Here is a 24568-nt window from a genome sequence, read left to right as displayed (position 1 = left end):
GGGCTGCCACTATCAGAACTGTCACGTTGTAGGGCCCATAACAGCAGGGAGACAGCCCAGACTGGTGGCAGCATCCCAGATCTTCAGCCTCTCTCCACAGCAGAGGAAGAGACATTAGAATTGACAGGGACTCGGGATAGCTGCTCCATATCAGATGGAGAGACTGGTGTCTCCACACAAGAGAGTGAGGATTGGCTTCCATCAACATACAGTTCACTTCTGAGACCCACATCACAGATGTTGGCATGAAGAAATCTGCACAGCCTGACCCACACGTCTTTGCACTCTCTCATGCATCCGTAAGAGACTCAACCAGAAGTGAGACAGCTGTCCACTTCTGAGGAGGAGGAGCATTCAGAGGATGCACAGTCACATCCTCCTGCACCTTCCACCAGCACAGATACTTTCACCTCGGTGAGTTTCTGCTTGGCTTTAGAATCAGGGTCACAAGCTGGTGAGAGCACCGCACAGGTGCCCGAGCAGCTGGTTGAAGCTAGGACAGCCAAGGCTTCTGTCAGTCGGAGGACTGTTGGTAACCAGGCCCATGCTGAGCCCCAGGCTGATGATGAGCCTCTGGTGTCGACAGCACAGGGCATGCTGAAGTTACAGAGAGAGGTAAGGAAACATATGGCGGAGATGCCAGAGGCCAGGTGCAGCCATGAGTGGACAATGGAGGAGTCCATTCATGCCATAAGTGCTACATTGTCTCAGGCATGTGAGTGCGTGGCTTCTTCTATCGAGAGGCTGGTGACCCTCATGGAGAGTCAGATCCCACAAATGCACGCAGACCTGCCCACCATCACCTTGGCCATGAGCTCGATGCAGCAGTGGCAAGGTGAGAGAAGGTCGAGGCACCTGGAGTCTTCTCCAGCTCCTCGTCCTTCTCTGGTGAGCAGGGAGGTTCAAGTGAACCTTTGAAGGAAGGAGGAGAGGCTGACCTCCACAGCTGGGAGATTCCCTCAGGATGCTCCAAGTGTGGACAGCGGCTCCTCAGCCCCTCCGCCAATGAGCCCTGCTCCAGCAGCCGCGATGCCTGAGGAGAGTCCTGCATCTATGCAGGAAACCCTCAGACAGCTGGGGTCCTCCAGGCCTCAGGCATCCCGAGGACGCCGTCAGTGTTATCATTGGCCAAGGGGCAGCCTGATAAGCAGCCTTCCTCCAGCCCAGCTGCTAGTGATGGGTTCATACCTCATAGAAGCATTTGTAAACATAGAAAGAAAGGCACTGAGAGACACTTGGAGTTTCACGGGTGTTTGAAATTTGACATTTGCTTCATCATATAAAGTTCTTTTGTTCTAGAGCTCCCTGGATGCCAAAAAAGAGTGATTAAGGTAAAGAAGACAAAGTGTGCTTATGACACATGCCAGGTGGAGAATACAATTGAGAACCAGGCTGAATATAGAACGTTCAGAGGGGAAGTGAAAAAGCAAATAAGAGAAGCAAAGAGAGAGTATGAGCAGAGATTGGCAACTAACATAAAAGGGAATCCCAAAGTTTTCTATAGATATATAAATGGTAAAAGGGTGGTAAAAGGAGGAGTGGGGCCAATTAGGGACCATAAAGGGGATTTGCACATGGAGGCAGAGGGCATAGCTGAAGTATTAAATGAATACTTTGCGTTGGTCTTTACTGAGGAAGAAGATGCAACCCAGGCAATGGTGAAAGAGGAGGTAATTCAGACATGAGAAGGGTTTAAAATTGATAAGGAGTAGGTATTTAATAGGCTGTCTGTACTTAAAGTGGATAAGGCACCAGGACCGAATGAGATGCATCCAAGGGTACTGAGGGAAGTGAGAGTGGAAATTACTGAGGCACTGGCCATAATTTTTCAGTCTTCCTTAGACTCAGGGGTGGTGCCAGAGGACTGGAGAATTGCAAACGTTACACCCTTATTCAAAAAAGGCTGTAAAGTTAAGCCCAGCAACTACAGGCCAGAGAGTGGTGGGGAAACTTCTAATAAGATTAATTCAAGACAAAATTAATTGTCACATGGACAAATGTGGGTTAATTAAGGAAAGCCAGCATGGATTTCTTAGGGGAAATCATGTTTAACTAACTTGCTGGAGTTTTTTGAAGAGGTAACAAAGAGGATTGGTGAGGGCAATACTGTTGATGTGGTGTACATGGTCTTTCAAAAGGTGTTTGACACAGTGCCACACAACAGATTTGTGAGCAAACGTGTAGCTCATGGAATAAAAGGGACGGTAGCAACATGGAAAAGAAATTGGCTGAGTGACAGGAAACAAAGAATAGTGCTTAATGGATGTTTTTCGGGCTGGAGGAAGGATTGTAGTGGAGTCCCCCAGGGGTCAGTGTTGGGACCCTTGCTTTTCCTGATATATATTAATGACCTAGACCTTGGTGTACAGGGGACAATTTCAAAGTTTGCAGATGATATGAAACTTGGAAGCATTGTGAACTGTGAGGAGGATAGTGTAGGACTTCAAAAGGACAAAGGCAAGTTGGTGGAATGGACAGACAGGTGACAGATAAAGTTCAATGCAGAGAAATGTGAAGTGATACATTTTGGTAGGAAGAACATGGAGAGACAATATAAAATAAAGGGTACATTTCTAAAGGGAGTGCAGGAGCAGAGGGACCTGGGTGTTTAGGTGCATAAGTCATTGAAGGTGGCAGGACAGGTTGAGCGAGTGGTTAATAAAACATACAGTATCCTGGGTTTTATTAACAGGGGCATAGAGTACAAGAGCAAGGAGGTTATGTTGAACTTGTATAAGACACTAGTTTGGCCTCAACTGGAGTTTTGCATCCAGTTCTGGGCATTGCACTTAGGAAAGACGTGAGGGCATTGGAGAGAGTACAGAAAAGATTCATGAGAATGGTTCCAGGGATGAGGAATTTCAGTTATGAAGATAGATTGGAGAAGTTAGGACTGTTTTCCTTGGAGAAGAGAAGGCTGAGAGGTGATTTGATAGAGGTGTTCAAAATCATGAGGGGTCTGGACAGAGTAGAAAAGGAGAAACTGTTCTCACTCATGAAAGGATCGAGAATGAGAGGGCATAGATTTAAAGTAAATGATAAAAGGAGCAAAATCGACATGAGAAAAATCTTTTTCAGTCAGCGAGTAGTTAAGGTCTGAAATGCGCTGCCTGAGAATGCAGTGGAGGCAGGTTCAATTGAAGCATTCAGAAGGGAATTAGACTGTTCTATGAAAAGGTAGAATGTGCAGGGTTACGGGGAGAAGGCGGGGGAGTGGCACGAGGTGAATTGCTCATTTGGAGAGTCGGTGCAGACATGATGGGCCGAATGGCCTCCTTCTGCACTGTAACAATTAGATTCTGTGAAAGTGAGGGGAGGATCTGAAAAGCTGTGGCACCTGGGACTGTCGAAGTATGTAGGCATCATGTCTGCTTCCTGGGAAACGGGCACACACCCGCAGGATGCGCTTTTCCTGGTCGCAGAGTAGAACATTGATTGAATGAAAGCACTTCCTGTTAATGAAGGCAGCTGGCTAGTCTGTTGGAGCCTTGATGGCCACATGTGTACAATCTCTCACACCTTGCACCTGAGGAAATCCAGCAATGGACCCGAATCCAATGGCCCTCTTGGCCTGACCGAAAGGGTCAGTCCGGTAGCGCTCATAGTCGCCGGCCCTCTTGAACAGGGCATTGGTCACCACCTTGATGCAGCGTTGGGCTGCTGCCTGGGAGACCCCACACATGTCCCCGATGGATCATTATATTGATCCAGAAGTGTAAAAGTTTAGTGTCACGGTGATCTTCAAGACCATTGACATCGGGTGACCCCGAAACGCATAGGTCGCAATTTGTCCTGCAGCGTGGCACATGAATAGGTGACGGCCTCCCTGGAGAGTCGTAGTTTTCGCTGACAATGCAGCAAGGACATTTGGAGGTAGCTGATTCGAATCTGGTACGCTCAGTGGCATAGGTGAGCCATTCTTGGCATGGCTGTTGCTGCTGTTATCGTCGTGGAGCTTCAGGGGCAGGCGTAGCTGCCTGCTGGACCACCATCCATCAGAGGCACTGCATCATGGCACAGGGGTCCAAAAAGACATGGGTCTGTAAGACCCATGCCAAGTAACCAGTGGGCTTCCAGATTGCTGTCAATGCAGAGACAACTCTGCCTTGGCACCTGTCTCTTCGCTACTTCTCATAGTAGAATCCTGATGGCCCTCAGTGCCCACCCTTGCTGATAGCTGGCCCTCTCATTTAACAATATGGGCACCCAACCCTCTGACCCAATAGTTTGGCCATCCAATACAGCCACCCAAACCCAATTAACAACACCACACCCCTTGCTGATCCGAGACCCTGCTCAATCAGTACTCCCACCTGAGACCTGACTCACCCGTGTTCCCACACAAGACCAAGCCCATCCATGCAGTGTGCACAGCACTGCAGGCCAACAATGGCCTCCGCTCCCCCCTCCTTCCTTCTACAGTGTTGGTCGTGGCTGCCTACATGTCCCCACACAGCTTGCCTCAGTGCCACCAGCTTTCAATGACCGGACATATGAAGGCATGTGAAGGCCACCTGTCATTCACATAATTCCAAGCCCCCTCGCCCCTTGAATTACAATGAATTAGATGCTGATGTGTTGAAACTAAGTGTTCAGCAATTTAAATTGCATTGCCATCGTGTCAGGGTGACGATGCTACCTTGGTGCTTTTCTGCCACTGACTAAATCCAGAAACAAAGTCACAACGTTGGATTTCCGGGCGTTTGTGTCAGATGCGATTCTCCGGCCCCCCATACCACCATTTCCATTCCACACGACAGCACTAAATTCAGCCCATTGTTTCCAGGCTCTGACTGTGCTATGCCATTTTCTGGTCTGCATTTTCCACCAGTTTAAATAAATCTTGCAATGGCAAAATGGATGCTAGTGGGTATTACTTTGCAATTGTCCATATTCTGAGTTTCAGGCTGAAGTCCTACCCAGTACTGAGTCATCCCATTCAAGGCGATGTTAAAGGTCAGCAGCAGCATTCCCTATGTTGGGAAAGGAGCTCCACAGATACAAGGCCACTTTTTTACAATGACAATTTTTAAAATATTCATTCATGGGATGTGGGCGTCACTGGTTAGGCTGATGGGGCGGTAATTGACCCGATTGGATTTGTCCTGCTTTTTGTGTACAGGACATACCTGGGCAATTTTCTACATTGGCGGGTAGATGCCAGTGTTGTAGCTGTGCTGGAACAGCTTGGCTAGGGGCATGGCAAGTTACGGAGCACAAGGCTTCAGTACTATTTCCGAAATGTTGTCAGGGCCCATAGCCTTTGCAGTATCCAGTGCATTCAGCCGTTTCTTGATATTACGTGGAATGAATCACATTGGCTGAATGCTGGCATCTATGATACTGGGAGCCTCAGGAGGAGGCTGAGATGGATCATCCACTCAGCACTTCTGGCTGAAGATTGTTGCAAATGTTTCAGCCTTGTCTTTTGCACTGATGTGCTGGTCTCCCCCATCATTCAGGATGGGATATTTGTGGAGCTTCCTCCTCCTCCTGTTAGTTATTTAATTGTCCACCACCATTCATGACTGGATGTGGCAGAACTGCAGAGCTTATATCTGATCCGTTGGTTGTGGGATTGCTGAGCTCCATCACATGCTGCTTCTGCTTTTTGCCATGTATTTAGTCCTGTGTTGTAACTTCAGCAGGTTGACATCTCATTTTATTCAGTATGTAATTTGCTTTAAATGCACTATTACCATTTGTTTCATTGGTTGAAGATAAACAGGATAAAATTAGGTACTTTATGAAGATCTGTTAGAATCAGAGTCATTAATGCTACCAAGCAGATTACAAGCTCTGTGACATGGACTTAGCAGTGATCAAAAGGATGAACTTCCACAATTGCTTAGCTATGTGATGTGCTGGAAGGCCAGCTGCACACAATCTCCTCTGCATACGCCACTGCCAGTAGCATTTAAAGTCACCTCCTCCTTCAACTGTTATGTCTCCACCTCTTCCCAGGCTACCACAGAAATCATCTGTAGTCATCAGTAAATTTCCTTTGCAAATAATGAATATGTATCAAATAGATGAAGCATTTTTTCTTCAAGGTCAAACCCTACAACTCTTTTCCTACTGAATAGCAACAGCAGCATAACACAGCAGCCAAATGTCATCACATTATGGTATGGGTATGCTTGGCTTATTTGGTAACACTTGCACCTCTGTCAGAAGATTGTGGGTTCCATCTCCAGTCCAAGACCTTGGCTGACGCTTCAGTATTGAGGGATTGCTACATTGTAGGAGGTGCTGATTTTTGGGTGAGATGTTAAATTCAGGCCCATCTGCCTATCCAGTGATTTACGTGAATGTTAAAGATTGCTTAGCATCATTTGAAGAAGAACAGGGAGTTCTCTTGTTTCCTTCCTCAAGTGACATCACTAACAATGATTAAAGGCTTATTTGCCTCATTACCATTTGTGGGATTTTACTATATGCAAATGAAAAATAATCTGTCTGATATACTTGCATAACAGTGACAAATACATTATGTATGAAGTGGATTTGAAATGTTTCTGAGAGGCTTGATTGGAAGGTATATTAAATATTGGGATTTAAATATTCTAAATTAAATTAAATATCCCAATTAAATATTGGGAAGACTGAAACAATTGTTTTCAGTCCCTGCTCCAAACTCTGTTCACCAGCTACTGACTCCATCTCTCTCCCTGGCAACTGTCTGAGACTAAACCAATTTGTTGGCAACCTTGGTGCCATATTTGATCTTGAGATGAGCTTCCCACCACATATTCGCACCATCACTGACACCACCTTTTTCCACCTCCATAACATCGCCTGACTTTCCCCTCCCTCAGCTCATCTGCTGAAACTCTCATTCATGCCTTTGTTACCTCTAGACTTGACTATCCCAATGCACTCCTGGACGGTCTCCCATATTCTACCCTCTGTAAACTTGAGGTCATCCAAAACATTGCTGCCCCTGTCCTTAGTTGCAACAGTCCTGTTCCCCTATCACCTCTGTGCTCACTGACTGACATTGACTCCTGGTCAAGCAACATCGTAAATTTAAAATTCTCGTCCATGTTATCAAATTCTTCCATGGCCTCACCCCTTTCTATCTTCGTAATCTCCTCCAGCCCCATAGCCGTTCGAGATATCTGCACTCATCTAATTCTGGCTTCTTGAGCATCTGTGATTTAAGTCGCTAAACCATTGGTGGCTGCATCTTCAGTTGCCTAGGCCAAGGGTCAGCAACCTTAATAACAAGAAGAACCATTTTCAAAATTTAGTCAAAAACACAATATCTCAAGAGCTGCAATGCTATTACTCAGATGCCAAGAATAATGAAAAACGAGAGACACATTGTAACAATATTTTAAAGGTGTTTACAAAAAAGTTATTAATTGAATGATACTTTCTCACAAGTACAATGTGAATAAAAGTTTTTTTTTAAATGAACCAAGCCATTTAATTACCATCAAAATGGGTTTGATCGATCAAGGCCGGGAACCACATATGAGTCCTTAATGAGCTACATCTGGCTCCAGAGCTATGTTGCAGACCCTTGGCCTAGGCCCTAAGCTCTGCAATTCCCTCAAGGCACTTCTCTGCCTCTCTACCTTGCTTTCCTCCTTTAAGACAGTCCTTAAAACCTATCTCTTTGACTAAGGTTTTAGTCATCCAACTTAATATCTCCTTATGTGGCTTGCTGTCTTATTTTGATTTTTAAAGGGACATTTTATTACTTTAAAGGTGTTATATAAATATAAGCTTTGTTGTATATATTTTCTTCTTAGTTAATGAATTTCCCAAAGTCCAGAGGACATTAATGGCACCTTCAGACACAACATCATGATTTACATGAAACAAAAGGAATTCTACTCTGACGTGGTGCAGCAGGACTGATGTCCTGGGGGTGTATTTGCTAGAGTGGTTGGGGAATGTTTAAACTAAAATGGCAGGGGGATGGGAACCTTTGCAAGGAGTCAGAGGAGGGGGGATCAAAGACAAGAACAAAAGACAGTAAGGGGAATAAGAAAAGTGATAGGCAGAGAAATCAAGAGCCAGAATCAAACAGGGCCACAGTGAAAAATAGTGGGAAGGGGCCAAGTAATGTTAAAAAGACAAGCCTTAAGGCTTTGTGGCTTAAAGCATGGAGCATTCGCAATAAAGTGGATGAATTAATCGCGCAAGTAGATGTAAAGGGTATGATATAGTCAGGATTACGGAGACATGGCTGCAAGGTGACTAGGGATGGGAAATGAACATCCGGGGTATTCAGTATTTAGGAAGGACAGACAAAAAGCAAAAGGCGGTGGAGTTGCATTGCCGGTTAAAGAGGAAATTAACGCAAAAGTGAGGAAAGATATTAGTTCTGACGATGTGGAATCTGTATTGGTAGAGCTGAGAAACACTGAGGGGCAAAAAACATTAGTTGGGGTTGTACATAGACTCCCAACTGTAGTGGTGATGTTGGGAATGGCATTAAACAGAAATTACAGACGCATGCGATAAAGGAACACCTGTAATTATGGGTGACTTTAATCTGCATATAGATTGGGCAAATAAAATGAGTCACAATACCATTGAGGAGGAATTCTTGGAGTGTATACGGGATGGTTTTCTGGACCAATACGTTGAGGAACCAACTAGAGAACAGGCCATTCTAGACTGGGTATTGTGTAATGAGAGAGGAATAATTGACAATTCTAGTTGTGCGAGACTCCTTGGGGCTGAGCGGCCATAATATGATAGAATTCTTCATCAAGATGGAGAGTGACATAATTGATTCTGAGACTAAGCTCCTGAATCTTGGTAAAGGAAACTACGAAGGTATGAGGCGCAAGTTGGCTATGATGGATTGGGAAACGTTACTTAAAGGGACGATGGTGGAAAGGCAATGGCAGACATTCAAAGAGTGCATGGATGAACTGCAACAATTGTTTATCCCTGTCTGGCGCAAAAGTAAAACGGGAAAGGTAGCCAAACCATGGCTTACAAGGGAAATTAGAAATAGCATTAGATCCAAGGAAGAGGCATATAAATTCGCCAGAAAAAACTACAGACCTGAGGATTGGGAACAGTTTAGAATTCAGCAAAGGAGGACCAAGGGATTGATTAAGAAGGGGAAAATAGAGTACAAGAGTAAGCTTGCGGGGAACATAAAAACTGACTGTAAAAGTTTCTATAGGTATGTGAAAAGAAAAAGATTAGTGAAGACAAATGTAGGTCCCTTACAGTCAGAAACAGGGGAATTTATTATGGGGAACAAAGAAATGCTTGACCCACTAAATGCATACTTTGGTTCTGTCTTCACAAAGGAGGTCACAAATATCATACCAGAAATATTGGGGAACACAAGGGTTTAGTGAGAGAGAAGAACTGAAGGAAATCAGTATTAGTAGAGAAATGGTGTTGGGGAAATTGATGGGATTGAAGGCTGATAAATCCCCAGGGCCTGATAATCTGCATCCCAGAGTACTTAAGGAAGTGGCCATATTCCAAGATTCTATAGACTCTGGAATAGTTTCTCCAAATTTGCACATGACACAATACTGGGTGGGAGGGTGAGTTGTGAGGAGGATGCAGAGAGGCTTCAGGGTAATTTGGACATGTTGAGTGAGTGGGCAAATGCATGGCAGATGCAGTATAATGTGGATAAATGGGAGGTTATCCACTTTGGTAGCAAAAACAGGAAGGCAGATTATTATCTGAACGGCAATAAACTGAGAGAAGGGAATATGCAACGAGACCTGGGTGTTCTCGTACACCAATCGCTGAAGGTAAGCATGCGGGTGCAACTGGCGGTAAAAAAGACAAATGGTATGTTAGCCTTCATAGCGAGAGGTTTCGAGTACAGGAGCAGGGATGTCTTGCTGCAATTATACAGGGCCTTGGTGAGGCCACACCTGGAATATCGTGTGCAGCTTTGGTCTCCTTATCTGAGGAAGGATGTTCTTGCTATAGAGGGAGTGCAGCGAAGGTTTACCAGACTGATTTCTGGGATGGCGGGACTGACGTATGAGGAGAGATTGAGATGGTTAGGATTATATTCGCTGGAGTTCAGAAGAGTGAAGGGGGATTTCATAAAAACCTATAAAATTCTAACAGGACTTGACAGTGTAGATGCAGGAAGGATGTTCCCGATGGTGGGGAAGTCCAGAATCAGGGGTCATAGTCTAAGGATACGGGGTAAACTATTCAGGACTGAGATGAGGAGAAACTTCTTCACCCAGAGAGCGGTGAACCTGTGGAATTCGCTACCACAGAAAGCAGTTGAGGCCAAAACATTGTATGTTTTCAAGAAGGAGTTAGATAAAGCTCTTGGGTTTAAAGGGATTTTCGGGACAGGATTTACTCCCATTTGGAAACAAACAAACTTATTAGTGAGAGGCAGCATGGTTTTGTGAAGGGGAGGTCGTGTCTCACCAACCTGATTGAGTTTTTTGAGGAAGTGACGAAGATGATTGATGAAGGAAGGGCAGTGGATGTTGTCTCTATGGACTTCAGTAAAGCCTTTGACAAGGCCCCTCATGGTAGACTGGTACAAAAGGTAAAGTCACACGGGATCAGAGGTGAGCTGGCAAGATGGATACAGAACTGGTTCAGTCATAGAAGACAGAGGGTAGCAGTGGAAGGGTGCTTTTCTGAATGGAGGGCTGTGACTAGTGGTGTTCCGCAGGGATCAGTGCTGGGACCTTTGCTCTTTGTAGTATATATAAATGATTTGGAGGAAAATGTAGCTGGTCTGATTAGTACGTTTGTGGACGACACAAAGGTTGGTGGAGTTGCTGATAGTGATGAGGATTGTCAGAGGATACAGCAGGATATAGATCGGTTGGAGACTTGGGCGGAGAAATGGCAGATGGAGTTTAATCCGGACAAATGTGAGGTAATGCATTTTGGAAGGTCTAATGCAGGTGGGAAGTGTACAGTAAATGGCAGAACCCTTAGGAGTATTAACAGGCAGAGAGATCTTGGCGTACAGGTCCACAGGTCACTGAAAGTGGCAACGCAGGTGGATAAGGTAGTCAAGAAGGCATACGGCATGCTTGCCTTCATCGGTCGGGACATAGAGTATAAAAATTGGCAAGTCATGCTGCAGCTGTACAGAACTTTAGTTAGGCCACACTTAGAATATTGTGTGCAATTCTGGTCGCCACACTACCAGAAGGACGTGGAGGCTTTGGAGAGGGTACAGAAGAGGTTTACCAGGATGTTGCCTGGTCTGGAGGGCATTAGCTATGAGGAGAGGTTGGATAAACTCGGATTGTTTTCACTGGAACAACGGAGGTGGAGGGGCGACATGATAGAGGTTTACAAAGTTATGAGTGGCATGGACAGAGTGGATAGTCAGAAGCTTTTTCCCAGGGTGGAAGAGTCAGTTACTAGGGGACATAGGTTTAAGGTGCGAGGGGCAAAGTTTAGAGGGGATGTGCGAGGCAAGTTCTTTACACAGAGGGTGGTGAGTGCCTGGAACTTGCTGCCAGGGGAGGTGGTGGAAGCAGGTACGATAGCGACTTTTGAGGGGCATCTTGACAAATACATGAATAGGATGGGCATAGAGGGATACGGTTCCCGGAAGTGCAGAAGGTTTTAGTTTAGGCAGGCATCAAGATCGGCGCAGGCTTGGAGGGCCGAATGGCCCGTTCCTGTGCTGTACTGTTCTTTGTTCTTCTTTTGTTCAGAGGATATGGGGTGAAAGCGAGAACAGGTTACTGAGTTGGATGATCAGCCATTATTATAATGAATGGCGGAACAGGCTCGAAGGGTCGAATGGCCTACTCCTGCTCCTATTTTCTATGTTTCTATGGTCAGTGATCAAGAGCTCTACATCATGCAGGTCGATAACTTCTTCCCATTCAGCAGTCATGGTGCTTTCATTAAAAGGCAGTTATTGTGACAACCTTATTTAAAGGCAGTGGCAGAATGTAAGGATGGCTCCCTGGAAGCCAAAGCCACTTCAGCTATGGTTAATGACTCCTTAGCACCAGACAAAGATTGATGTGTATTGGTAAAAGAGGGATTGCCTGTCAGGCAGTGTGAACAAGATGCTCGAAGAACCAGTCTAGATGTTTGGGCAAACTGGGATGGATTCTATCAGTCTTTCAGATACTGCAATCTTGCTTATAGCACTATTTGTTTTGCTGCTAAATACCTGGACATTAATGCTGCTATTGATTTTATTGCTTGTATTTTAAAAACCATGGTTATATTGTCCCCTTGCTGCAACAAGTTGTTTTTCAATTAGCACCCAGTTATTTCATTATAATGAGCTTCCACCATATGTGTGTTTGTGTGTGGGAGTGTATGTATATGTTTGAACCTCCCTGTGTACATAATACATCAGATGGGCTGGATTCATAAATAAACCCTCTCTAGATGCCTTGTACTTCTATAATGCGGGAAGCTGCTTCAGATGATGCTGAGGTCCAGATGTAATAGTATAATTCTATATTATCCAAAAGACTGAAATAAAACAGGAAGCTTCACTTTAAAATGAGGAGTTGCTTCATATGACATTAATTTTTATTATATTTTATAGATTGCCTTGGCACCATACCAGCACCTGGAGGAAGATATGAACAGTTTAAAACATGTTCTTGAATTGAAAAATCAACAAATCCATCACCAAGAAAAGAAAATTATGGAACTGGAAAAACTGGTTAGAAGAAAAACTGGGATTCTATTCATGAAACATCTGTGTATCAGATCTGATTTTTCAGCTTGCCAAATCTGTGAAGTTTTGATGGAAGTATCATATTGAGGAACAATACCTTGTGTTCCAGTATCGCATCCTATTGCTCAGATTTTGCTGAATTCTGACATTCTGCTTTAAAATGGAAGCATGCTGTTGAAATTGTACTGAATCTGCAAAATTAGAGCTTGTTGTAACTTTAAATTAGATTAGTTTAAAAAGTAAGGTCCTTTCAGCTTTTTTTCCCCTGATTTTGTTTTCACAAAGAGCTCTCCCATTGGTTTTGAATTAAAGTTATTGGAGTAACTTTTGACACTAATGCAGTTGAGACTTTTTCAGACATGTGCGCCACCCCCCCACTCCCCCTCACAATTTTCTGGCTGTAATGATGGAAAATCATATGGGAGGGAACTCAAATTCTGGCCCTTTTTTGGCATGTAATGCTCCATGCCCAGAGTAAAGCAGATAAAAATTTGCCTCATCAACTCTAAGCTAAACAGACCTAGAAGGCCCAGATTCAATCCCTATTCTGTACCTTGGGTTAGGGAGGAACAAATTGTATTGATTTCAATTGATTGATCTCTGCTAGAAGAGTATGTGTGCAGAAAAAGAGCAAAGACAAGATCAGGCTCAGATGTAGCTTGCCAACATTCAGGGATAATTTTAACCTAACTTGCCTGGCAGGAACCTGATGGGATGGGATTGGATTGGCCACCCCTTTTACAATTTTACTTTCCATTTTAAATGGCTGAGCCAATCCTGCCAGTTTCCCACCTGACAGGTTAGCTGATAAATGCACATTTCTCCCCCATACCTTCCACGATAAACCATATGTAGAATTATGAAGACTATGCAAATTATGGATTTTTTCCATATTCTCCTTACACCCGTAGATTAGATATTTCTCTCCAGTTGTCCCATGAAATGGAAAAATATGCACCACTCTTAATAAAGAGAGAAAAGGCATAATCAGAGAGGAAAGAGCAAGAATAAAGACTGAATGAGAGAAAAGACAAAAGCAAAAATGGAGGTAAAAAGGTGGAAGCTGCATTCCTTTCAACATAGTGCACTAACAGATCAGCATTTACAAGTTACATTTACATGCCCTTAAAGAACACTTACATTATACATTCCATATTTTTTTCTGTAACTTCAATGTATATTTGGACCCCACATGGCTAACTTTCAATTGTGTGCTCCCAGTGCAGAGGCTCACCTACTGCGAGCACATATCAGGATCCTGTAGGCACAATTCCCATGATTTTCCATCCATAATGAATGGAAAACTGTGGGGATCACATGCATGATTTCCAAGGGGAATGTCCATTTGAAAAATCAGCCCTCCAAGTCAGTGTTCTGAATGCCTATTATCATAATATAACATTAAAACTCAGGACTATTGTCTTCTGACTATGTTACCTATCAGTAAGACGTTCATAGTCATTAGATTTATAGAGTTATTAGAGTCATTACAGTACAGAGGGAGACCATTCGGCTCGTCAAGTCCATGCCATTTACATGGTAATATTCAGCATTGTGCATCTTTGGGAAACTAAGTCATTTTTATGTCACCTGTGCAGGCTGAGAAGAATGTGGTATTACAAGAAAAAGTCCAAGTGCTTCAACAACAGAATGAAGATCTAAAAGCCAGGATCGACAACAATGTTGCCTTAACAAGGTAAACAGTCACATGCAAAAAAAAAACAGCTTTACAGATTCTCTACACCAAGCAAACAGAAAAACCCTGACAGAATGTTCACTAACGTGTGACAGCTGATTTCATACTCCCAGTCAGGAGCAGTGCTCAGAGAAGAATACAATATGGGAAATTTCAGGTGCGCAGCCTATGATTTTCCATCTATTCATTTCAATGGGCAGAAAATCACAGGTTTTTTCTCAATAATTTCCCTTGATGAGATTCCCATGAACACTGCTTCCTGCTGCCCGTGTAGTTAATTTTCAAAATTTCTTATATTATTTTTATTTAGAGATACAGCACTGAAACAGGCCCTTCGGCCCACCAAGTCTGTGCCGAAAAACAGTCACCCATTTATACTAATCCTACATTAACCCCATATTCTCTACCACATCCCCACCATTCTCCTACCACCTACCTACACTAGGGGCAATTTACAATGGCCAATTTACCTATCAACCTGCAAGTCTTTGGCTGTGGGAGGAAACCAGAGCACCCGGCAGAAAACCACGCAGACACAGGGAGAACTTGCAAACTCCGCACAGGCAGTACCCAGAACTGAACCTGGGTCGCTGGAGCTGTGAGGCTGCAGTACTAACCACTGCGCCACTGTACTTTTCTTGCATTTATTATTATTTTACACTGAAAAATGGTCCATCAGGCAACTTTACTGACTCAGAGGCCAGTGTGCTAACACTGAGGAAATGCTCTTTAATTTTTAATGAAATTATTTTCAGGTGTTCAATTTTTTGGGCTACCGATGTGTTATGTGTGGAGGAGAGACAGTTAAAAGCATCTTGGCAATAAAAGTGTTCCCAGTTAATGACTATCTTTAATTGTTTTTTCACACATGATTGTCAGATTATTTAGGACAAAATGCTTTTTTATATTTGCTCTTGCAGACAACTGTCTGAGGAAAATGCAACGCTGCATGAATATGTTGAAAAGGAAAGCAAGGAAAAGAAAAGGCTCAGCAGAACAAACGAGGAGCTGGTCTGGAGACTCCAGACTGGAGAGCCTGTTAGCCCAGTCAAAATATCCTCATCATCTTCAAACTTCCAGTCTTCTCAGGGCACACTTGTTCCATCAGCAGTGAGTGCTAACCCAAGATGATGAAAAGGCTTCAGAATGAAGACACGTGGGCCATCTTAATGTTACTCATGTTATCTATGAAACTCAACTCTAACTGCTGAATATTATGCTTGGTTTTGCTCAAAGAAGAGCCACCATTTGTAAATGATACAGATTTACAAAAGTTGCTTTGAGCATGCTTATTAGCATACAGCAATAAGCAAACAGATTTGCTTTTAAATCCCCAGTAGGCCTTGCTATTGAAGTCACTGAGTAATGCATTTTCAGTGCATTATTTCTTACAAATGTGTACCCTGTACAATTTGGTGTCAGGAAACTCTTCCACAGTTGTATCAAGGCTTACTATTACCTATTATTGACCAGGTATGCAAAAATCAAGAAGCAAGATGTTCCTTGACAAGATGGGTTTTTAAAATATTTGAACATATGCCCAAATGTATCTTTTTGGGTTCCCTCCGGTTACAGTTTGAAGATAAGACTTTTAAGTGAGAGTTCAGGATTTTGCTTTTTGCCATTAGTGTTGGATGAAAGTGCAAAAGTATATATTTTTACACATTTGTGGAAATATCTTAGCCTGGTGCCTCTTAAAATATGTCTTGAACAGAGTGTAGTAATCACTCCCTTAAATAAATCTCCCCAGCACAAAATCACTGAATTGAGGGGAATAAAAATGGTCATCATGCAGTCTAATATCACTAGGTGGTGCTGCAGATCACTGGAGTGCACACCAGCCGCTTGAGATGGAACAACGCCACTGCCATTGACACAACAGCAGCTGTAAACTACACTCCAAAGCTGCCTATTCTTTTTGCAATATATTCGTAGTTTATCAGGTCACAAAAAATGTTATTCTGTAGCAGAAGGTCTGTATTAAGTAACCTGAGATCCATTTCTGCTGTCGGTATTTTCCCACTCCACCCAAACTATGGTTAAGGAGGTGAATGCACTGCTAGTTGTATAGCTCCAACTTGTACCTCATGCATTGAATATAAATAATTGCAAACTGTGCAGATATTGCAAGAAAAGACTCATAATAACTTTTCAGTATTTAGAACTATAGAAAAATTACAGCATAGAAGGAGGCCATTCAACCCATTGTGTCCGCGTCGGCCAAAAAAACTAGCCACCCAATCTGATCCCACCTTCCAGCACACAGTCTGCAGTCTTGCAGGTTACAGCGCGTAAGGTACATGTCCAGGCACCTTTTAAAAGAATTGAGGGTTTCTGCCTCCAACACCGACCGTTCCTGGCAGTGAATTCCAGACAACCACCACCCTCTGGGTGAAAAAGTTTTTCCTCATACCTCTACCAATCACCTTAGACCTGTGCCCTCTGGTAATTCACCTCTTCGCTAAGGGAAACAGGTCTTTCCTGTCTACTGTATCTAGGTCCTGCATAATTTTGCACACTTCAATCAAGTCAGCCCTCAGCCTCCTCTGTTCTAAGGAAAACAACCCTAGCCGATCCAATCTTTCCTCATAGCTGCAACTTTCAACCCCTGGCAAGATTCTTGCAAATCTCCTCTGTACTCTCTCCAGAGCAATTATGTCCTTTTTGTAACGTGGTGACCAGAACTGTATGCAATACTCACAAACAGGCACCCTACCTGCAGAACATAATAAATGATAAAACCTTTATAAACAGATTGCCAAGAGACAGTTCTCCCTCAAAGGATTACCAAGGTCAGAAAGTCAAATCCAGGGCTGCACGCTGAAATTTTTTGAGCTTATTTGTTCAGGTTGTACTGCATTCCTGAATCGAGGTAAGACTGCTCCCTGTGTGAACTGAAAGGTTCTAGCTTTTGGTTATGTTTAACAAAATGTCAGAATACTTCTAAAGGTCCAGATAGCATCAGAAACATTCAACACAACAGCTGGGACTGAACTGGAGTAAATTTGGTTAGTGATGTCAACAGATGCAATTATGGATGTGGAAATGATAGTGATAACATCTGAATAGTGGCCACAGGCACTGGAGAACAGCTGGAGTTCAATTTTTATTAAGCCTACATACCAAAATCTTAAAAAGCAGAATATAGTCACATTAGAAATTTGGAAATGATGACATATTAGAATGAAGGGAATACCCTTTTTTTTTACACAAAAGTTACATTTTACAGAATTGATGAAGATTAAGAAATAATATAGGTTTTCAGTGTCTCCTTGCGTTAAGTTTTGGGTAAACTCTGTCCACTTCTTACGAGACAGGAAACTATAGCACAAAAGCTGTCATAATTTGACATAGAAAATAAAGGAAGAAATGCATTTATAAAACACCTCATCACATCTTACAGAAATTTTCCAAAGTGTTTCACAACGAATTATTGTTGAAGTCAGTCACTGTTGTTATGCAGACAAACCAACAGTTTTATCATTATCTTATTTTGCTTTGCACAAGCATAAAATGGTATTGTAATGTTTTGCTAAGTTCAAAAACAAATTAGATTAGATTAGATTAGAACATTACAGCGCAATACAGGCCCTTCAGCCCTCGATGTTGCGCCGACCTGTGAAACCATCTGACCTACACTATTCCATTTTCATCCATATGTCTATCCAATGACCACTTAAATGCCCTTAAAGTTGGCGAGTCTACTACTGTTGCAGGCAGGGCGTTCCACGCCCCTACTACTCTCTGAGTAAAGAAACTACCTCTAACATCTGTCCTATATCTATCACCCCTCAACTTAAAGCTATGTCCCCTCATGTTTGCCATCACCATCCGAGGAAAAAGACTCTCACTATCCACCCTATCTAACCCTCTGATTATCTTATATGTCTCTATTAAGTCACCTCTCCTCCTCCTTCTCTCCAACGAAAACAACCTCAAGTCCCTCAGCCTTTCCTCGTAAGACCTTCCCTCCATACCAGGCAACATCCTAGTAAATCTCCTCTGCACCCTTTCCAAAGCTTCCACATCCTTCCTATAATGCGGTGACCAGAACTGTACGCAATTCTCCAGGTGCGGTCTCACCAGAGTTTTGTACAGCTGCAGCATGACCTCGTGGCTCCGAAACTCGATCCCCCTACTAATAAATGCTAACTCACCATATGCCTTCTTAACAGCCCTATTAACCTGGGTAGCAACTTCCAGGGATTTATGTACCTGGACACCAAGATCTCTCTGTTCATCTACACTACCAAGAATCTTCCCATTAGCCCAGTACTCTGCATTCCTGTTACTCCTTCCAAAGTGAATCACCTCACACTTTTCCGCATTAAACTCCATTTGATCATGGCTGATCTCATCTCGGCCTCAACTCCACTTTCAACAGTAAAGTGACGGAAGGGGTCATCGACAGTGCTTTCAAGCAGCACTTACTCAGCAATAACCTGCTCACTGACACTCAGTTTGGGTTCCGCCAGGGCCACTCAGCTCCTGACATCATTATAGCCTTGGTCCAAACATGGACAAAAGCTGAACTACAGAGGCGAGGTGAGAGTGACTGCCCTTGACATCAAGGCAGAATGTGACCGAGTAGGGTATCAAGGAGCCCAAGCAAAACTGGAGTCAACGGAATCGGGGCAAAACCCTCCGCTGGTTGGAGTCATACCTAGCACAGAGGAAGATGGTTGTGGTTGTTTGAGGCCAACCAACTCAGTCCCAGGACATCACTGCAGGAATTCCTCAGGGTAGTGTCCTAGGTCCAAACATTTTCAGCTGCTTCAATGACCTTCCTTCAATCATAAGGGCAGAAGTGGGGATGTTCACTGATGATTGCACAACGTTTAGCACCATTCGCGACTCCTCAAATACTGAAGCAGTCCGTGCAGAAATGCAGCAAGACCTGGACAATATCCAGGCTTGGGCTGATAAGTGGCAAGTAACATTCGCGCCACACAAGTGCCAGGCAATGACCATCTCCAACAAGAGAGAATCCCGCACCATAAAATCCTGGGGGTTACCATTGACCAGAAACTGAATTGGACCAGCCACATAAATACAGTGGCTACAAGAGACTTGAAATTCTGTGTCGAGTAACTCACCTCCTGACTCTCTAAAGTGTGTCCACCATCTCCAAAACACAATTCAGCAGAGTGATGGAGTACTCTCCACTTACCTGGATGGGTGCAGCCCCAACAACACCCAGGACGCTCAGCACCATCCAGGACAAAGCAGCCCTCCCGATTGGCACCCCATCCACCACCTTCAACATTTACTCCCTTCACCACCGACGCACAGCGGCAGCAGTGTGCACCATCCAAAAGCCGCACCGCAGCAACTCACCAAGGCTCCTTCGACAGAATCCTCCAAACCGGCGACCTCCACCGCATAGAAGGACAAGGGCAGCAAATGCATGGGAACACCATCACCCGCAAGCTCCCCTCCAAGTCACACACCATCCCGACCTGGAACTACATCGCCGCTCCCTCACTGTCGCTGGGTCAAAATCTTGCCTGCTATGTTCACATTCTATGAATGAATAAAACAAAACAATGGGCAGACACTTTAAACTAGTAAATGCAGTGGAATGTTCCTGCATCCTTCTTAATTCCAACCAAATAGATTCCATCTTTGAATCCTCGTCTATATCATCCCTTTCCAATGTTACAACAATTTGTTTGATCAATACAGCCACTACCCCCTTCTATTTTACCATCCCTGACTTTCCTGAATAACATTAAGTTCCCAGTCTTCCCCTTGCTTGAGTGAGGTCACTATTATTTCTGATTCTGATGAAAGGTCACAGACCTGAAACGTTAATTCTTTTCCTCTTCACGGATGTTGCCTGACCTGCTGAATATTTCCAGCATCCACAGTATTTTGCTTTTGCACTATTGCTGCTTTATCACAGTTCCATGAGGAGACTTACACCTACAGCGCAACACCAACTGAGGCTGATACATGGGATGAAGGGTTTGTCTTATGAGGAAAGGTTGAGCAGGTTGGGTCTATATTTATTGAAGATTAGAAAAATGAGAGGTGATCTTATTGAAACATACAAGATTCTGAGGGGCCTCGACAGGGTAGAAGCCAAGAGGATATTTCCTCTTGTGGGGGAATCTCGAACCAGGGGACACAGTTTCAATGCAAGGGGTCTCCCATTTAAGATGGATAGCAGCAGGAAGTTCTTCTCTCAGAGGGTTGTTAATCTTTGGAATTCTCTTCCCCAAACAGCAGTCAAGGCTGGGTCATTGAACACATTCAAGGCTGAGTTTGACAGATTTTTGATCTACGAGGCAGCCAAGGGTTATGGGAGAGGCGGGGATTGGGCAGACAGGAAAGTGGAGTTAAGGCCACAATCAGATCAGCCATTATCTTATTGAATGGCAGAGCAGGCTCGAGGGGCTGAATGGCCTACTTTTTAAAAAAGTATTCTTTCATGGGATGTTGGCATCATTTATTGCCCATCCCTAATTGCCCTTGAACTGAGTCTCTTGCTAGGCCATTTCAGAGGACAGTTAAGAGTCACCCACATTGCTGTGGGTCTGGAGTCACATGTAGGCCAGACCAGGTAAGAACAGCAGATTTCCTTCCCTTACATAAGGTCAGGGAGAGAGCAGTGCGTGAGATGATAGCTGCAATTCTCATGCCAGTTATGGACATTTATTGAAAACCTTAAATTTGTAGTCTCAGGCAACTGCAAGTTCAGGTGCATTGTCATTTATTTTTCCCATAAGATTCACATTTAGTAAATTAACGTGCAATCCATTGTCTTTTTGTAATTCTTAAACCCAGAAATCCTGAAAGAGAAAGTGGCTCCCTTTTCACTCATTTAATATCCATTTACTCTACTGGATGCAACCTTACCTGAATTCACCCAAAGACTTTGCCGGTGTCTTTCTCACTGTCATTACATTAGTGGTGCTGTGCATGGTACTTCACTAGGGTTCATCAGGCGGTCTCCCCATGCACCTGAGGGCCACCCCCCCACTGGTAAAATGCCAACAGCAGTGGGAAGACGCCCTTAACTGGCCACTTAAGTGGAGGGCTGCTCTCCACCTTCATCATTGCTGGTAAAATGGCATAGCGGTGGGAAGACGACGGGCACTCCACCCACCCACCTTCCCTCACCATTTTATGGGGGGCCCCCCACCTCCCAGTCCATCTCCAGAGGGCTGGTAAAAGCCAACCCAGTGTGAGACAATTAGGAGCTGTACATGCAGAATGTGTGATGGGAGGATCATGGTGCAAGACGCAGTTGGAGAAATGTGAAGTTATCCACTTTGGCAGGAAAAACAGAAAAGATGAATAATTTTAACCTTATGAAAGACTGGGAAATGTTAGTATTCATGGGGATCTTGTACATGAATCACAGAAAGTTAACGTGCGGGTACTGCAAGCAATTTGAAAAGAAAATGGTATGTTAGACTTTATTACAAAAGGATTGGAGGATAAGAGTAAAAAAAAAGTCTTACTGCAATTGTATAGGGCCTTGGTGAGACCACACCTGCAGTACGGTGTACAGCTTTGGTTTCCTTACCTAAGGAATGATATATTTACCTGAGAAGGAGTGCGACAAAGGATCACTAGACTGGTTCCTGGGTTTGGGGGCTTGTCCTATGAGGAGAGATTGAGTAGAACAGACTTTTATTCCCTCCAGTTTAGAAGAATGACAGGTAATCTCATTGAAACATAAAATTCTTAAGGGGCTTGGCAGGGTAAATGCTGGGAAGATGTTTCCCCTGACAGGGGAGTCTAGAAGTAAGGGTCACTATCTCAGAATAAGGGGTCGGCCATTTAGGACTGAGATGAGGAGACATTTCTTCACTCAGACTGTTAATCTTTGGAATTCTGTACCTCAGAAAGCTGTGGATAGTCAGTTACTGAATAGGTTGAAGACAGAGATCAATAGATTTTTGGACGCCAAGGGAATCGAGAGATGTGGAGATAGTTGGGGGTCGAAGATAAGCCATGATCTTTTTGAATGGCAGAGCAGCTTTAAAGGATCGAATCGTCTACTCAATCTCCTATTTCTTATGTTCTTATGTTACTATAGTAAGCTATGTACATATAATTTAGGCTTTCTTATGAGCAGTACCTTCCTGACACAAAAGTAGTTTAAATGTACCTCCTGAAAATATTGTTTTCTTTTCCTTACAATTTTCAAATGTTTCCCTTCCATTCCTGAAGGTACTGACTCTTGCTGAGGTACAGCTGTTTGGGTGTTGGTAGTCCTCCAATACCTCATCGAAGTAGCTATTCCAGATGGTGAACATTAACAGCAACTGTGTGAAGGCTATTTTTTCATAAGAGGACATCACAACTGAGTCCAATCCTACCATCACCGATGGCTATGTGTAAACTTCCAGCAGGGTTGACTGAATGGTGATCAGGAGTGGGAATCTGGACTGATTTTTCTCCCTTCCCTAACCCAAAGTTGCTAAGGCCAGTTGGAGGGCTACACCACCTGTTCCAATGGAGATCAGTTAACTCTAACCAGCCTGCTGATTGAACTTAGGAGTGTTTGTTCCTATTGTGTATGAGGCTGTACCACAATGGACAATGCAGTTATCCACCAAGTCATCAGGAGACCATTAAAGTGCTTTTATTACAAATTGTTTCTGTTCTGTAACAGGTTTTTTGGTGCTGCAAAGTGGAAGCAGCAGTGTATTGTGCACTTCTTAACCACTGTAGATCAGAAACTGGGTCATTGTTTATATGCAAATTATAACTGGTATTTCTGGGCGATTTCAGTACTGATTCCTTTGTATTTAACTCAAGCATTGATCTGATAAGTATCTGAAAGAATATGTATAAAGTAACACAAACATCAGATATTTAAAGTCCAGGCTAATTGGATGTGTCCTGTGGACACACAAAATATACATGAGTTTGTTTGATACGTAGAATAACACATGTGTTATTTAGTTCCAGTGTTTGATGAGCTGTGAAGAATTTGTATTTATTTCTGCTGGTTGTGTTGGATTCTGTGAGAGATGAGTATAATACTGCACTGCATTCTGTAAGTATAGCCATGCTCCTGCACAATTAAAGATGGAAGCATGCAAACCCCAGTCCTGAAGTGTTCTGTGTTGTTTATATTTCAAAACTTAGACAGGCAAAAATGGTTCTAATTTGGAATGATGGATAGATTCTTGTAAAAAGACAGGTCAAGGACTTTTGCAGCTTAGCTTACAATTCTGTCTCCTTAAAACAAAATTGGAGACCAAAATGATACCATATGTATCAGTTTAAAAAATGAATTCTTAATCAGTGATACTGATTCTGTGTGTTTGGTGACTTCATCAGAGAATAAGGAGTTACCAAGTCCAGTATGAGTAAGATTAGCTAGCGTCGGAAGAGGCACATGTGTTGAAACCATGCTGTATGTAGCCAGCCCCTTTGCCACCTTTATTCCAACCAGGCAGTCAAGTCATAGGCTGGCTACTTGGCAACAAAGGATATCTCCTCCGTACATGTTCCTGATTCCTGTCAGGAAGCCAGGCACAGTCGTAGAGCACACCTACAATGAAATCTATGCTGCTAACAGAAATATCATTGAGCTTGTTATGCTCAACAACATTTCCATTGAATGGGCCATTCAGGAGGAGCAGTGCTCTCTACTGCAACAGTGTTTCCAGATAGGAACAGGAGTAGGCTATTCAGCTGCTCCAGCCTGTTCTGCCATTCATTTGGTTTATTGCTCATTGGTACCTCAACTCCATTTATATGCGTTTGTTCATCATAAGAAGCATAGGAGCATGAGTAGGCCATACAGCCCCTCGAGCCTGCTCTGCCATTCAATAAGATCATGGCTGATCATCTGTCTCAACTCCACTTTCCCACCTGCTCCCATATCCCTTGATTCCCTGAAAGACCAAAAATCTATCTCAGCCTTGAAAATACTCAATGATGAAACATCCACAACCCTCTGGGGTGGAGAATTCCAAAGATTCACAACTCTCTGAAGCAATCTCTCCTCATCTCAGTCCTAAATGATCGATCCTTTATTCTGAGACTGTGCCCGGTGTTCTAGATCCCCAGCCAGAGGGAACAACCTCTCAGTGTCTACCCTGTCAAGCCCCTTCAGAATCTTGTATGTTTCAATGAGATCACGTCTCATTGTTCTAAACTCCAGAGAGTATAGGTGCAATTTGCTCAGCTTCTCATCATAGGACAACCCGATACCTTTACCTTTCTATCAATCTGTCTTGAAAATTTCAATTAACCTAGCC

The 24568-nt window shown here is 43.5% G+C and overlaps 1 protein-coding gene across 4 annotated transcripts in view; it reads left to right on the top strand.

Annotated features, from left to right (window-relative positions):
- The window catches only part of LOC137371268 (microtubule-associated tumor suppressor candidate 2-like), a 508676-nt gene extending 485275 nt beyond the window's left edge, over positions 1 to 23401 (top strand). For 3 of the 4 annotated variants that reach the window (XM_068033538.1, XM_068033540.1, XM_068033537.1), the window contains 4 exons: positions 12509 to 12628; positions 14242 to 14339; positions 15260 to 15449; positions 22524 to 23401. In XM_068033538.1, the coding sequence (XP_067889639.1) occupies positions 12509 to 12628; positions 14242 to 14339; positions 15260 to 15449; positions 22524 to 22565 (450 nt within the window). In that variant the 3' untranslated portion in view covers positions 22566 to 23401. Of the gene's footprint in view, positions 1 to 12508; positions 12629 to 14241; positions 14340 to 15259; positions 15496 to 22523 lie in introns of all 4 variants that reach the window. The other variant, XM_068033539.1, reaches the window with a different exon arrangement.
- Positions 23402 to 24568: the final 1167 nt, after the last annotated feature.

The sequence above is a fragment of the Heterodontus francisci genome, chromosome 6, assembly GCF_036365525.1.
Source record: "Heterodontus francisci isolate sHetFra1 chromosome 6, sHetFra1.hap1, whole genome shotgun sequence".
Classification (NCBI taxonomy): domain Eukaryota; kingdom Metazoa; phylum Chordata; class Chondrichthyes; order Heterodontiformes; family Heterodontidae; genus Heterodontus; species Heterodontus francisci.
Note: the sequence above shows the minus strand (reverse complement) of the source record. Positions and strands in the feature narration are given on the sequence as shown.